This window comes from Eschrichtius robustus, chromosome 3, assembly GCF_028021215.1.
Source record: "Eschrichtius robustus isolate mEscRob2 chromosome 3, mEscRob2.pri, whole genome shotgun sequence".
In the NCBI taxonomy this organism is placed as follows: Eukaryota; Metazoa; Chordata; class Mammalia; order Artiodactyla; family Eschrichtiidae; genus Eschrichtius; species Eschrichtius robustus.
Genome location: NC_090826.1, coordinates 81,966,272 through 81,981,452, shown reverse-complemented (window position 1 = coordinate 81,981,452; position 15,181 = coordinate 81,966,272). Strand labels below are relative to the sequence as shown.

At 39.5% G+C, this 15,181-nt stretch overlaps 2 protein-coding genes and 2 non-coding genes across 5 annotated transcripts in view; 1 reads left to right on the top strand and 3 right to left on the bottom strand.

The window, feature by feature from the left end:
* DIPK1A (divergent protein kinase domain 1A) overlaps positions 1 to 6,158 on the top strand; it is a 125,689-nt gene extending 119,531 nt beyond the window's left edge. Inside the window, exons 4-5 of the mRNA XM_068540315.1 lie at positions 2,491 to 2,667; positions 4,097 to 6,158. Coding sequence (XP_068396416.1) covers positions 2,491 to 2,667; positions 4,097 to 4,909 — 990 coding nt within the window. The 3' untranslated portion in view covers positions 4,910 to 6,158. The remainder of the gene's footprint in view (positions 1 to 2,490; positions 2,668 to 4,096) is intronic.
* A 214-nt stretch (positions 6,159 to 6,372) lies between these two features.
* On the bottom strand, positions 6,373 to 14,769 carry RPL5 (ribosomal protein L5). 2 transcript variants are annotated; one of them, XM_068540317.1, is made up of 8 exons: positions 14,692 to 14,769; positions 13,437 to 13,506; positions 13,236 to 13,351; positions 11,941 to 12,075; positions 10,436 to 10,638; positions 9,139 to 9,316; positions 6,939 to 7,027; positions 6,373 to 6,539 (listed from the first exon to the last, which is right to left on the bottom strand). In XM_068540317.1, the coding sequence occupies exons 1-8, from the start codon at positions 14,692 to 14,694 to the stop codon at positions 6,440 to 6,442; spliced, it is 894 nt and encodes a 297-aa protein (XP_068396418.1). In that variant the 5' UTR covers positions 14,695 to 14,769; the 3' UTR covers positions 6,373 to 6,439. The 2 variants fall into 2 exon arrangements, with proteins under 2 accessions (XP_068396418.1, XP_068396419.1); XM_068540318.1 differs by lacking the exon at positions 14,692 to 14,769 and adding an exon at positions 13,634 to 13,652.
* Positions 6,720 to 6,852, bottom strand: LOC137763169 (small nucleolar RNA SNORA66). Its single transcript, XR_011073732.1, has one exon. It is a non-coding gene; the product is annotated as a small nucleolar RNA SNORA66 (small nucleolar RNA).
* On the bottom strand, positions 9,389 to 9,484 carry LOC137763162 (small nucleolar RNA SNORD21). Its single transcript, XR_011073725.1, has one exon. It is a non-coding gene; the product is annotated as a small nucleolar RNA SNORD21 (small nucleolar RNA).
* Positions 14,770 to 15,181: the final 412 nt, after the last annotated feature.

The window sequence follows — 15,181 nt, the reverse complement described above, 5'->3', positions numbered from 1 at the left end:
ATGGAATCTCAAGGGACCCTAAATAGCCAAAACAATCCTGAAAAAAATACCAGAAAGCTGGAGGACTCACTTCCTGATTTCAAATCTTACTATTAAAGCTGTAGTAATCAAACAATGTGGTAGTGGAATAAGGACAGATATATAGACTAATGGAATAGAAGAGAGAGCCCAGAAATAAGCCCTCACATATATGGTCAAATGATTCTTTTTTTTTTGGCTGCATTGGGTCTTTGTTGCTGCACACGGGCTTTTTCTAGTTGCGGCGAGTAGGGGCTACTCTTCATTGCAGTGCATGAGCTTCTCATTGCAGTGGCTTCTCTTGTTGCGGAGCTTGGGCTGTAGGCATGCGGGCTTCAGTAGTTGCAGCACACGGGCTCAGTAGTTGTGGCTCGTGGGCTTAGTTGCTCCGCGGCATGTGGGATCTTCCCGGACCAGGGATCGAACCCGTGTCCCCTGCATTGGCAGGCAGATTCTTAACCACTGTGCCACCAGGGAAGTCGCTCAAATGATTTTTGACAAGGGTGCTAAGACCATTCAATAGGAAAAGGACTGTCTTTTCAACAAATGGTACTGGGAAAGCTGGATAAACACATGCAAAAGAATGAAGGTGGACCCTTACCTAACACCATTCTCAAAATTTAAGTCAAAATGGATCAAAGATCTAATGGTAAGAACTAAAACTATGAAACTCTTAGGGACTTCCCTGATGGCGCAGTGGTTAAGACTCTGTGCTCCCAATGCAGGGGGCCCAGGTTCAATCCCTGGTCAGGGAACTAGATCCCACATGCATGCTGCAACTAAGGAGCCCTCCTGCTGCAACTAAGACCCAGCACAACCAGATAAATAAATAAGTAAATATTTTGAAAAATAAAAAATAAATAAAACTCTTAGATGAAAACATAGGGCAAAAGCTTCGTGACATTGGGTTTGGCAATGATTTCTTGCATATGACTCCAAAGCCACAGGCAACAAAAGAAAAAATAGACAAATTGTACTTCATGAAAATTTTTAAATATTGTGCATCAAAAGACAATATCAATAGAATAAAAAAGAAGCTCACAGAATGGGAGGAAATATTTGCAAATCATATATCTGATAAGGGATTAATATACAGAATATATAGAGGGCTCCTAAAACTCAACAACAAAAAAACAAACAGCCGGATTCATTCTCGAAAAAAGATATACAGATGTGCAATAAGTGCATGGAAAGATGCTCAGCATCACTGATTATTAGGGAAATGCAAATCAAAACCACAATTAGGGAATTTTTTGGCAGTACAGTGGTTAGGACTTGGCGCTTTCACTGCTGACGCCCGGGTTTGATCCATGGTCGGGGAACTAAGAAAAAAAAAAAAGCACACAATGATGAGATACCACCTCACACCCATCAGGATGGCTACTATCAAAAAAACCAGAAAAGAAGGATTGCTACGTGTCCTTGGAATCATTTTCTGATTGTATAGAGAGTGTGAAATATTGACAAGTGGTAAAACAACTCAGGACAAGCATTGCTCAGTAAAATAAAACTCTGTGAGTTTATTCTGGAAAAAAAAAAAAAAACAGAAAATAACAAGTGTTGGCAATAAGGCAGAAAAACTGGAACCCACTGTTGGCAGGAATGTAAAATGGTGTAGCCGCTGAGAAAAACAGGTTGGCAGCTCCTCAAAAAATTAAAAGTGGCATGACCCTATGATTCAGAAATTCCACTTCTGGGTATATATGTAAAAGAATTGAAATCAGGATCTCGAAGAGATATTTGTACATCCATGTTCATAATATTCACAATAGCTAAAACATGGAAGCAACCCAAGTGTCAATCAGTGGATGAAAGGAAATGCAAAATGTGGGCTATTCCTACAATGTAATAGCATTCAGCTTTAAAAAGGAAGGAAATTGTGACACATGCTACAATGTGGATAAACCTTGAGGACATTATGAAATAAGCCAGTCACAAAAGGACAAATTCTCTATGATTCCACTTATATGAGATACTTAGAGTGAGTAGTCAAGATCATAAAGACAGAAAGTAGACTGGTGATGGGCTGGGGGCTGGGGGAAGAAGGGGAACAGGGAGTTATTGTGTAATGGGTAGAGAGTTTCAACTTTACAAAATGAAAAGAGTTCTGGAGACAGATGGTGGTGATGGTAGCACAACCTCATGAATCTAATACCACTGAACTGTATGTTAAAAATAGTTAAGATGGTAAATTTTCTATTTTTGATATTTTACAATTTAAAAAATGGAAAATAATAAAACTGATGACCATGGTCAAAAATATATATATATATTTAGGTATGCAATACTTTTATAATTTAAAAAAATTAAGGAAAAAAGCTTTGAAGTATGATTTCAAATTTGCAATTCAGAAAGTCAGCTCAACCTCGATGTTTTGTTGCTTGTGTGTTTTTTTAAGAGGACACTAAAAATATCGTGGTAGATTAGAGTTTTCTACTCTGCCTAAAGCATAACTTGTCATTCTTTTCACAGATGTATTTAGGGATTTGGGATAATCTACCAGGTGTTGTGAAATGTCAGATGGAACAAGCACTTCATCTTGATTTTGGAACTGAATTGGAACCAAGGAAAGAAATAGTGCTATTTGATAAGCCAACTAGGGGAACTACTGTACAGAAATTCAAAGAAATGGTCTACAGTCTCTTTAAAGTAAGTATATGCATTCACATGTTGCTAGTGTGAAGTGGTACTCTTCTGGAAGCTGGCAGGACCTCATTCTAAGCCATAAAAATGTTGGTATTCTTTGACCTGTATCAGGGACTCCATCTTGAGGAAATAATTCAAAGAAAAGAAAAAAACGTATAGAGGGTGTTTAACATTACTTACTATCGCTAAAAATGTCCAGATGTGAGAGTTCATTAAGTAGATGGGCTGCTCTATAGCTTGACATTAAAACTGATATACTTGGGCTTCCCTGGTGGTGCAGTGATTTAAGAATCCGCCTGCCAATGATGCAGGGGACACGGGTTTGAGCCCTGGTCCAGGAAGATCCCGCATGCTGTGGAGCAACTAAGCCCGTGCACCACAACTACTGAGCCTGTGCTCTAGAGCCCGCGAGCCACAACTACTGAGCCCACGTGCCACAACTACTGAAGCCTGCGCGCCTAGAGCCCATGCTCTGCAACAAGAGAAGCCACTGCAACGAGAAGCCCGCGCACTGCAACCAAGAGGAGCCCCCACTCGCTGCAACTAGAGAAAGCCCGCGCGCAGCAACAAAGACCCAATGCAGCCAAAAATAAATAAATAAATAAAATAAATTTATTTAAAAAAAACTGATACACTTTTTTTAAAAAGGTGAAATAAAATTAGACTGATTGCAAATTATTTTTTTAATTTAAAGAAATACTCAAAGATTAAATAGAAATATGAAAATATTGGGAATTCCCTGGGTCCAGTGGTTAGGACTCCACACTTTCACTGCCAAGGGTGCGGGTTCGATAACTGGTCGGGGAACTTCTGCAAACCACGTGGCATGGCCAAAAAAAAAATGAAAATAATTACTTTTGGAAAGAATCTTTTTCTCATTTTTATTGCTCTTATATTTTAACTCAAAATCTTTCTTTTCTTTGAACAGTTTACACTTTTAGACTGTTTTATGCCAAAGAGTCTCCACAGGGAAATACTTGTAGCATTCATTATTGGAACACCTTGAATAAAATAATTGTTAATATAATAACAATTACAAAATAGAAAATAATTTGTAGTTGACCCTTTAACTTTGGATATGGGCAAATTACACTGCAATTTTGCAACTAAGTGTATGAATAAGACAAAGATTAATTAATGGCTTGGTTAACTGTATTTATCTACAAGGTCTAAGGAGGCTATGGGCGTTAAGGTGGCCATTTCTTAACAAATACACTTAGCAAAGTGGGTTTTACCTCAAGTACATAAAACATAGTTCTGACTCACTTAGCAAACATTATAAATATTTGGAAAGGTATTAAGTCTCCTATGGGTATTCAGTAGCAAGATTATTACTTAGCGTGGTAATTATCCCTGTAAAGGAAGTTAGTACGTTACATATGAGATTCTTTTCATTGCTTCTGTGTAATTAGCCAAATTCTTATCTTTACAGGCAAAGTTGGGTGACCAAGGCAACCTCTCTGAACTGGTTAATCTCATCTTGACAGTGGCTGATGGAGACAAAGATGGCCAGGTTTCCTTGGGAGAAGCAAAGTCAGCATGGGCACTTCTTCAATTAAATGAATTTCTTCTCATGGTAATACTTCAAGATAAAGAACATACCCCCAAATTAATGGGATTCTGTGGTGATCTCTATGTGATGGAAAGTGTTGAATATACCTCTCTTTATGGAATAAGCCTTCCGTGGGTCATTGAACTTTTTATTCCATCTGGGTTCAGAAGAAGCATGGATCAGTTGTTCACACCATCGTGGCCTAGAAAGGCTAAAATAGCCATAGGACTTCTAGAATTTGTGGAAGATGTTTTCCATGGCCCCTATGGAAACTTCCTCATGTGCGATACTAGTGCCAAAAACCTAGGCTATAATGATAAGTATGATCTGAAAATGGTGGACATGAGAAAAATTGTGCCAGAGACAAACCTGAAAGAACTTATAAAGGATCGTCACTGTGAGTCTGATTTGGACTGTGTCTATGGCACGGACTGTCGAACTAGCTGTGATCAGAGTACAATGAAGTGTACCTCAGAAGTGATACAACCAAACTTGGCAAAAGCCTGTCAGTTACTCAAAGACTACCTGTTGCGTGGTGCTCCAGTTGAAATTCGTGAAGAATTAGAAAAGCAGCTGTATTCCTGTATTGCTCTCAAAGTCACAGCAAATCAAATGGAAATGGAACATTCTTTGATACTAAATAACCTAAAAACATTACTGTGGAAGAAAATTTCCTACACAAATGACTCTTAGTTCATTTGGACATTGTGACCATTTTAAGAAATTCAGCACTTCAAAAGAAAAATCTTGACCATTTTTTCTAAATGGCTTGATTCAAATCCTTGCCAGTTATCACAAAACTCCTTTCCCCTGATCCTAAGGAAGCCATCATCTTAAAATACATGTTGATTGCTGAAGTAATGGCAGGAGGTATAGGATCAAAAGGTCGAAAAATATTCATTCCTGCCTTTTAGAAACGCTGGTACATTTCCTAGTACATTCACTGTGTAACTATTTTGACTAATGACTTAAAATAATGCTGTGAAAAGCCTCATTCCATAAACATCAAGGGTCAGAGTATTTTGTAGATTTGTTAGCCAAGATATCAGTGCTGGAAATTGTTTGCACTGAAGCTGCTGTTTAAAAAAGAAACTTTATAAATTTACTAATGTCTCAGCATGGTAAAGTTTGCACATTAACAGAAATTAAGACTGCAAAGCAGGTAAATTAAAATTACTCCTTTATCAACAGATGTCGGGTTAATAGCATGGTTTCTTATAAACACACTTAACTCATTTAGACATCGCATTTTATGTGGCTTCAGAAAGTTTTGAGTGGCTCTTACCCACTGAAAACCCATCAGGAAGCATTCTACTTGGCAATATATAACTGCCAATTTTTGAGGCTGAGTATGGATGAGTTCATCATCCTAGATTTAAAGGGTCTGTATCTTAGTATCAGCCAGCCAACTGGTCTTCAAAACTCGTTATCTTTAGGCCACAGGCCTAACACAGATACACATATCCTGAATCTGAGCTATGGGAGAGTGGGACATTAAGAGCAAGCCTCTGAAATCATAAACTTCCTATTAATAATTTTCCATTTTCAAACAAACAAACAGTATTCCCTATTGGCCAAAGGACTGTTTTCTCAAGAGGCATGTAAATACACCCACCTAACGCTTTCTCGCGAAAACTTGATATACAAGGGTTAGTATTTGCTCCTCTCTTTTGCGTTGATTCAGATCTGGCCTTTCAACTCCATAAAACGAAGCACCTCTTGTGATCAAAGCAGCAGTATTTTCTGCTCAAAGGTCTCACCTGGATAAGTATGTGTTCAAATTCTATGACCTGCATTGGACAGCTCTCACCCCTCAAGAACTAAAGCCATGGAGTAGCATCAGTTTCACTTACTTTAAAACGGTAAACTCTGAAGGTACTGTTTCTTCCAACTCATCATGTGGTTACAATAAATGAATGTAAGAAATCTCTCTAGGGGAAGGTTTGTCTGTTGCTTGCCAGACTTCTTAAGGACAGCTGCACATCATACAATTCAAGGGATAACTCCTGTCAGGAAGAACAGATGCCCAAGGTATGAACTTTGAGGCAATATGTAAGATTTTCTGGAAAAAGCTACACTTGTTTCTGGAAGGAAAATACTGTCAAGTTCAGGTATTTCCCCCAGTTTCATTAACAAGAGCTTAACACAGAAACAGCTGCTTGTTCAATAAGTTTATTACTGTCTTTATCTGAAAAATCTTCATATAAATTGTGGTTTGGTTTATTAACTCTCAGCAGCCCGTTCCTGAGCTCTAAGGAAGCTTGCCTTCTTCTGAGCTACCCGATCTTTCTTCTGGGCAAGTGACATTTTGGGACGGTTCCACCTACAGAACAAAGTGAAAAGAAGAGAAAGGGACATAAATTTTAAAAACCATAGCTAAAGAGAACAGAGAATATTTAACTTTGAAAAAGACACACTTTGTAATAAAATGGAGGTCAAATAATCCAAGTCCAATGCCTGTTCTCTTCCTTAGCCTATTAAAAAATGCAGTAATTGACAGTTACAATGTACTGGGACAGAATGGGCCACCTCGGTAGCATCCAAGGCTAATACATTTCTACCACCACAATTACTTTAGCAAACCTGGTTCCCCTCACCTCTGCAACATCATGCAGAGCTAGTGATCGAGTTTGCACAACTTCACTCAGAGTCTGAGCGAGATGAAACAAGGCAGGAACCCCTCCCAACCTCTTTCTCTTCAAAAAAACAGTGACACACATACCTCTTCTTTTTAACTTCTCTCTTAGGCTTCTTCTCATACACTGGATTCTCTCGTATTGCAGCATGAGCTTTCTTATACATCTCCTCCATCTGAAACAAAGCAAAGCAAACAGTACTTGGTTTCATTTCATATGCCCTAAACAGTAATAAAACACACTATTCTACTGCTTGCTCTATTTTGTCCTTCTAAGCCAGATTCTCAAAAGGAGCTAAGCTAGATCAATATTGGTATCTTTTTGTAACCCATCTTTTCCTAAGAAAGTCCCAGTTTTTACCATAAGCAAAATGAATTGACACTATTCACAAAACATAACTTAATCTTCCTCAAGAAAAATTCGCATGCATTTCTGAATAATTCAGCTATACTTCATGAGTCACTCAAGTTTAAAGCAAACTGTTTTCTGTAGTAACACATTTTATGCTCATTTAAAGCCATCTGACCTAAATTCTTTCATTCAAGTATGGATACATGCCAGTATTTAAGATGTTAAGATGAAAAATATACGGACTAACAAGCAACTGCCAAATACATCTCTGTCCTCCCACGTTCCCCATATTTCTATCTTCCATTGATTTCCGATAGGTCTTTTCAAAAGTTATTCCCAGGATCCCATACCAGAAACCTCTTGATCTACTACCACAAATCACCAGTATCTGGCAGCAGTATCAGGCCTCTGTGGAATCAGAAAGAGGCACGAATTTCCATAGAAAACCACTATCCAATTAGAAACATTAATGAGAATTTTGTTCTAAAATTCAACAAACAACAATGCTGCAACTCTCTGAAGTGTTTCAATACCCACCCCCCAAATGACTATTGATCACATGGAAGATCAAGTCATGAAGAGAAACTGTAAAATGTGTGAAATTCAGTAACAATTACAGCCTACCTAAAGAATGAATCAAGGTAATCCAGGTCTCTAAAACTACTCATTCCATGTGAGTAAAATGCAATTACTGGGCTTCCCTGGTGGCTCAGTGGTTAAGAATCCGCCTGCCAATGCAGGGGACACGGGTTCGAGCCCTGGTCTGGGAAGATCCCACATGACGCGGAGCAACTAAGCCTGTGTGCCACAACTACTGAGCCTGTGCTCTAAAGCCCACGAGCCACAACTACTGAACCCGCACGCCACAACTACTGAAGCCCACACGCCTAGAGCCCTTGCTCCGCAACAAGAGAAGCCACCGCAATGAGAAGCATGCACACCACAAGGAAGAGTAGCCTCCACTCGCCACAACTAGAGAAAGCCCGTGTGCGGCTTCAAAGACCCAACGCAGCCAAAAATAAATTTAACTAATTAATTTTTAAAAATGCAATTACTACATGCATTTGTATAAAGCTCATTAGCAAAGGAAAATAATGCAAAAACAGAAAGTGATCTTTCCCCCAATTATAATTCTATTTTAAAAATAATTTTCAGACATAGGTATGCCAAATACAAACTATGCAGCAACAGAAAAGAACCTAATAAAAACAATTGCTTGACATATATCAATTTACATATAATTCTGTATTTGTAATAGGTTTATAATAATCTGTGATTTTTGTGTTCTATGCCTTCACTATCGAAACTGGCACTGCCATCATCAATTACCCCAATGTATTAATAGAGAGAGCCCTGAGACTCAACTTTAGGGGTGATAAACTTTGCAACATTAAACTGACTTTTGAAAACACGGGTCCCTTCACTTTCGCAACATCATACAGAACTAGTGATAGAATCTGTACATCTCCCCTTTTGTGTGCATGCCTGAGACATTGAGAAAGTCCAGAACATAGCACTTATCTGTTAAGATGAAGAAAGAACCTTTTTTCCCCATGACCTCAAAATGAATGAAGTTTAGTAACTAGCACCTCGTACGGGAGTAGATTATGACAACATGAATGAAATTTATAAATACAGAACAGCCAAATGCATAAAAGCCACCAAAGGCTTTAGATTTGGATGCCTGAAGCCTGCCATCCTTCAGCATCTAAAAGATTCCTAAACGCATGTTGACAAGTCTAGCTCCTCATAACAGTATCTTGTCTGACTTTTAACCTACCCTAGGTCCAACATCCCAATTTCATTTTAACATGCCCATATTCAACTTTTAACTGTTAACCTGAAATAAAACTGTATTAACATACCCATTCAAAACAGGTAGGAAACCCGGTTCTATAAATTTACCAATACAGGTATTTTTAGTTAAATTTTTACCATGTCTGGAGTTACGTTGTTCTTTATGTATTGAGAGAATTGTTTTTTGTAAGCATCTTCATCTTCTTCAATCAGGTAACGCATATAATCTGCAACGTTCTGCCCCATAATGTGCTTTCGGTGTACCTCAGCATTAAATTCTTTGCTTTCTGAATCATAACCAGGGAACCGTTTGGTACTGAAATAAAGTTTTCCATGTTTTAGTATATATTGGTTGAAATCAGTTCACTAGAAGGAATTCATTTCAGTAGCTGCCATCAGTCCCGTCTTGAAACAATTAATTGCATCATATGCAACCAAAGGACCAACTACTGACTGCTCAGTTAGTGGGATATCATCATTCAGCAGCTAATTTTTGAATTCCAGGATAGAAAATCATGCCACAAGCACCTTTAAATACCATTAAATGAACCAAGACCACTATAAAGTTAGTTCTCCTTATTTCATAGCAAAGGGTTTCAAAATTACTCTCCCTAAATCCTACAGTTTCTCAGTGGTGCCTCAGGGTACATGGTAGTAAGTGATTTGTTCCAGATCACATTTAACAGGTGCCTTGAATGAGAACTGCCAAGACCACCCCCGCCAAAAAACCCCACCCTACATTATAAAAGTAAGTTCCAGTTAGGTTACATTTTATCGCTTACCCCACCACCCCCCCCCCAAAAAAGGCAAGCCAGAAAAAGAAAGTTTTTGGTTGTTAAATCACCAACCACGAAAATATTCCTAAGCTAATAAATCACCTTAAGATGTATCTACTCAACAATAATCATCATTAACTCAAACCAAGGGAACCACCAAATTGAAACAACCCACTTATTAGCTCCTAAGAACAGCCTACACTCTTATTTCCAGTTGAAAGTTTAAAAATTTATGTCTTTTTCTCAAACTTTTTTTCCCCCTAGAGTCCATATTTCCCCATAACTCAGTAAACAAATTTTCATTCTGAATTAAAAAAAAAAAAAAAATAGGGCGAGTACTGGTGGAATCAAGTTGCTCATTTCTAACCAAAAGTTAGCTACACACAAAAGGTAGTGGTTTCAACACTGGCTCTTCCGTTTATTGGTTCTAAAACCTTGGACAAATCATTTTACCCCTGAACCCCAGTCTCTTCATTTATAAACCATGTTACAGCTCCTTCCCACCCTGCAAGGTTCCTTTTGCACAGTGCCCAGCACATGGCAGGTACACAATGATAGCTACTATTACTCTAATTGGTTCAGTTATCTCCACAGCCCAACCAGTTAGAAACAGTGCAGTACTGGAGTCCAGGCAACGAGGCCTTGAATACTATTATTACCTGTGAGGGATAGACAAGCCTCCATCGACAGCTCCCTTCAGGGCCCCAAAAACTTTATTCCCAGTAGTAGTCCTGGCAAGCCCTGCATCCAAGTAACAGGTGAAGGCACCAGGTTGACCATCAATGCTTTCCACATTGTATTCATCTCCAGTCACCTCGACTTGGCCTTCATAAATTTTGTCCATACCAAACCTATTAAGAAGCTATTAACAAAGAAGCCAATCTAAATGCTTGTTAGAATATATTCAAACAATATCTCAAAATTCACAACTTTAATGACCTGACAAAAAATTTCCTTCCAAATCACTTTTTCCCTTTATCCCAATCTGCTTTTAAATATGAATTTTTAAATGCCACAAAAAGAAATTTCAGACATCCAATTTTACCAACAAGTATAACTGTTTAACAGTTTCTGAATCTGCTACATTGTCCATACTTGATTTTTGTAGCAATCAATTAGGACATGATACTTAAATCTGATTCTTATATTTACTCAAGGGAAGTAATCTCCACCTTTCCTCAGTCATATTTAGCTATAATTCAACAACCAAATATTAAATATTATCATATGCAGTTTTAATTTGATTAAAATATTTTGAGTAGGATCCTGTGAAGAGAACCTTTTGTGGCTCTACCCTGCCACTATGTTAATATGTGCCACTACTCTACTAGTTATCTATAGTGCCTTTGCACCAAGATGCTCATATAAAAGACAATGTCCCAACCCAAACATGTTTATAACCAGTGAAGATATGGGCCCCCAACAACGATGCATGCTTAACAATTCCACTGCAAAACAAGGTCAGAAAACAAAAACAAGGTGAAGATCACATTTTTGTTTCCTTTTATAGGAAATGTTGCCACCCAAAGGCAAAGATTATTAAAACAAAAATGAATCCCCCCACCAATGCCTACCCCCGCCTCAAAAGCTTAAGGCACTGCTTCTCAAAATTTAGCACGCATATAAATCACCTGGACACCCTATCAGAATATAAATTCTGAAGGTGTGGGGTATAGTCCGCATTTTTAATGTACGCTGATGGTAAGATCTACACTTCTGACTAGATCTGTCCAACAATATAGTCACCAACTAGCCACAACCAGCTATTCATATTTAAGTTAAAAACTCAGTTATCAGTAGCACTAGACACATTTCAAGTGCTTAATAGCTTCATGTGGCTAGCGGCTACCGTATCAAACAGCATAGATTACAGATATCCATCAATGCAAAAATATTCTATTGGTCTAGATATACCCAACAAACGGGAGAAAACAGAAAAAAAAGCCTTCCCCAGATTATAAAGTACATCTCTGTCTTAAACAATGTATTTATATAAAATTATCTTCCCTGGTGACGCCCTTATAAGCCACAGAGCAAACAGGAGGCACTCCTCTCTCCCCACAGCTAGCTGAAGGTATCTTATCCATGTGTGAACCATCTATGTTGCAGACAACTCCAGTGAGCTAATTCCAAAATACATCACTTAAAGTAATCTTGTACATACCCTGCGTGCCAGCAGCAGGCCAGTACAATATGCTGCAGCATAATTTGTCAGGCCAACCTTCACACCATACTTCGGGAGTTCGTGAGCATAAGCTGCACAAACTATCATATCTCCTTCTATACGGGCATAAGCAATCTACAATAAGAGACAAACCAGGTTAGCAATCTGTTTTCACTGTTTTGTGGATTACTTGTCCTAAGTGCCTTCTTTTTCAAAAGATTTAACAAAAAAACAGACGCAGATCTGCATCACTTAAGATCTGTCTTTGTTAAACCCACTCACCTTCAACAACAATTATGGCTTGGTCAACTATAGAAGGTAGGTTTATGAGTTTGTAAGTATGTTTGACTAATTTCACAGTACGTAAGTCTCAAATTACCACAGACATCGAATATTAAAATACCTTTGAAATAAGTTATACTGTAGTTCCTTACTTCTGAGAAATACTGAAAAGACCCTGAGCTGGGAAAGCTGGTGAATTAAGAAGGCACTCTGAAAAATCAAAAAGGAATCCCTGATTATTTCAAACACCTTTTAAACTGAGCATATCTAAGTCCAACAATGTTTCAGAAAACCTAATATTTAGTTATCTGAACTTAGGTATGGAGAAAGAGATTGCCTTCACAACCAACAAATTAGTTTGCCCAGAAAACAGATGTGCCTGTTTCCTCTAAATCTCAAGTATGAAAAGTTTTCCTAGTTTTAAAAGCCCAGAAAACTACCTTCTAGGAGCAAATTGCCACTTTCTGTAAGTCTTTTACATGGGAGACACCTTCATAAGTATTTACTAAAACCTATTTCGAACAGTAAGCAGGAATAAAAATAATCTTAAGAGTCTAATTTAACATTCACAACTACCTACCTCTTCAAAGTATTGGATAAGTGAACTTAGTCCACGATAAATTCTATTATCCCACTGGAACTGGAATGGGCAAGAACCTTCTACTGGGTCTCAAATTTACCCTCCCACCCCCACAAAAATAGCACAGTACCATGAACTTCTCTAATCCCGCCCCCCACCCCCGCCAATTAGAAAGTGAATGTGATTAAACTGGGTCAGGATTGCCAAACAGCTGATCCTCAGAGTATTTTTTACAGTACCAATTTCCCAGGCTCCAACTTCAGACCTACTAAAAGAACTACTCACTTAACGTTCCTTGGAGTGCCAGGCACTAGACTAGATGGACCTAATGCATACGTGTGTTTTGCTCCCCAAGTACAACTTTTCTACCACAGTGAGGGCAGAAGGGGGGGGGAGGTTACCATCCATTACTTGAGTCTAGAATACAACTTACCTGACAAATGATATCTCTGTTAGTTACACGAACTATCATTCTGTATTTGGGTGTGTTGTACTTATTTTTATCTTGAATTACCAGTCGTTTCCGAGCATAGTAGTCAGTTTTGCCCTCTGAAAGAAAAAAATAATTTAAGAAAGTCTATTCCTCTACAAAGCAGATTCTTTTCATGCCGTGAACATGAAAACCTGACCATACCTCGCCGTCTTCTAAATTTCACTTGGTATCTCTTGAAGTAGGCCTTATTCTTGACAACTTTAACAAACCCCTTTAAGATAAAAGAATGTTATTAAAACTTTGATAAATGTTTTAGCTTCTGATACTTTTGACATCTGTGTTAACTGTGTAACAAAATAACACTTAAAACTTCAAAAGTGAATCCAGACAACCATTACCTTCTCAAATCTGAGGTCAAGAATCACTTTTTCTTCTACTTTCCATCTGTCAAGACTGACAGTTTTATAAAGCAAAATAAAAATGAATCAGCAAGAAAAATGGAATGAAAAAAACATACAAAATGCAGGCCAATTTATTATATTCCCCAGATATAAAACTGTCACATTGATTTTAAATTCTTAAACTTACTCTCAACTTTTGTTCCCTATTGGACCAGCAATAATCATAATGCCCAACTTTTGCAAAACACTGTTCAAGACAGCAATCTTGCAAATGTCAATCTGTTCTTAACACTGTCCCATTTCGAGACCCTAACCTAATATTTCCCTCTTTCCGCAAACGTTTTTCAAAAGCCTAAATTACTTGCCACAAAACATAACTGGCCAAGGATATATTCAGCAATTACTCCCGATTAAAACAACAGTCCCCCACCAACTAAAGCAACACCCCACCCGAAGAATCATTAAAAAGCGGAGCCAGCGACAATCTAAAGAGGCAAAAGACGCATACCAAACTAAATGAGCTTCTTTTCCAGGCCCAGACACCACAGCCTCCAGGTTCTACTGACGGTTGTGACTTAAAAGTCACTTCTTCGGCCCCAAAACACAGGTTGTGAACAACTTGCCAGCCCCGACGCTCTCCCGGAAAACCCACCAAGCAGTCATGGGTGGAGCTGGGTCCGAGGAGCCGCAGCCCGTCTCCACTCAGTCATCCCCCAGCTAGTCTGAGACTGACTCCACAAAATCTCCGCGTCCCGGCCGCCTGCCGGTGCCCCCTCTGCCGGGCCAGCACTACCCCTGCCGTTTGTCTACTACACTCACCCCATCCCCAATCCTCTGCCCCAACTCCCCCTCTTCTTCAACCCCTCCCCCCCACCCGCTTGTGCGCCGTGGCAGCCATTAAGGCCACGCTGGGAGCTGCAGCCCGACCACGGCAGAGCCGGCAATCTAACAGCATCCGATCCCTGCGCCGCGCGAGACGGAACCTAGGTGGCCTTTAGGACAAGGAGAGGGAACCCCCATGCATCTGTAGCCCCGAGACCGGGATACCCACTCACCATCCTGTAGAACAGAAGCTCTAGCCGCCACTGAGCTGCAGAACCAGCACGGCTCCGGGGGGGGAAAAAGGCCGCGGCGCGTGCGCAGGCGCAGTATGTAGCGCCGACGATCACGCCAGCGACGTGTGGAAGAGAGACCCGCCGGCCGCCTGGCTTGCAGTACGCCACCCCCTGCTGGTGGGAGGACTGATGCTGGACTTCGCCTTCCCGGAACAAATCCTCAAAGTCGCAGGGTCCCAAATCTCCTGACTGGTGATCCGACAGGGAAGGGCGGTGAGCAGTAGCAGGGAGGATTGTAAAAGGCTTTCACTTTCCTATGCTAGGAAGTTGTTTCATAACAAACATTATTACTTTTGTAAGCAAGAAAAAAAAAAAGAAGTTTAAAAATTATAGAATGAATTAGCTCTAGAGCCCCTTTGCCCCCTCCTTGACTACTCCGGTTCCAGAGCATGCTGATTCCCCCTCAGGAAGCCAAGCCTGGGTTAGGGGC

Excerpts from the sequence above, each read along its gene's own strand:
- RPL5 (XM_068540317.1), bottom strand. Across the intron at positions 13,352-13,436 it reads GAAATTTAGAAGACGGCGAG|AGGGCAAAACTGACTACTAT; the intron begins GTATGGTCAGGT and ends TTTTTCTTTCAG. Across the intron at positions 7,028-9,138 it reads ACAACGTAACTCCAGACATG|ATGGAGGAGATGTATAAGAA; the intron begins GTAAAAATTTAA and ends GCTTTGTTTCAG.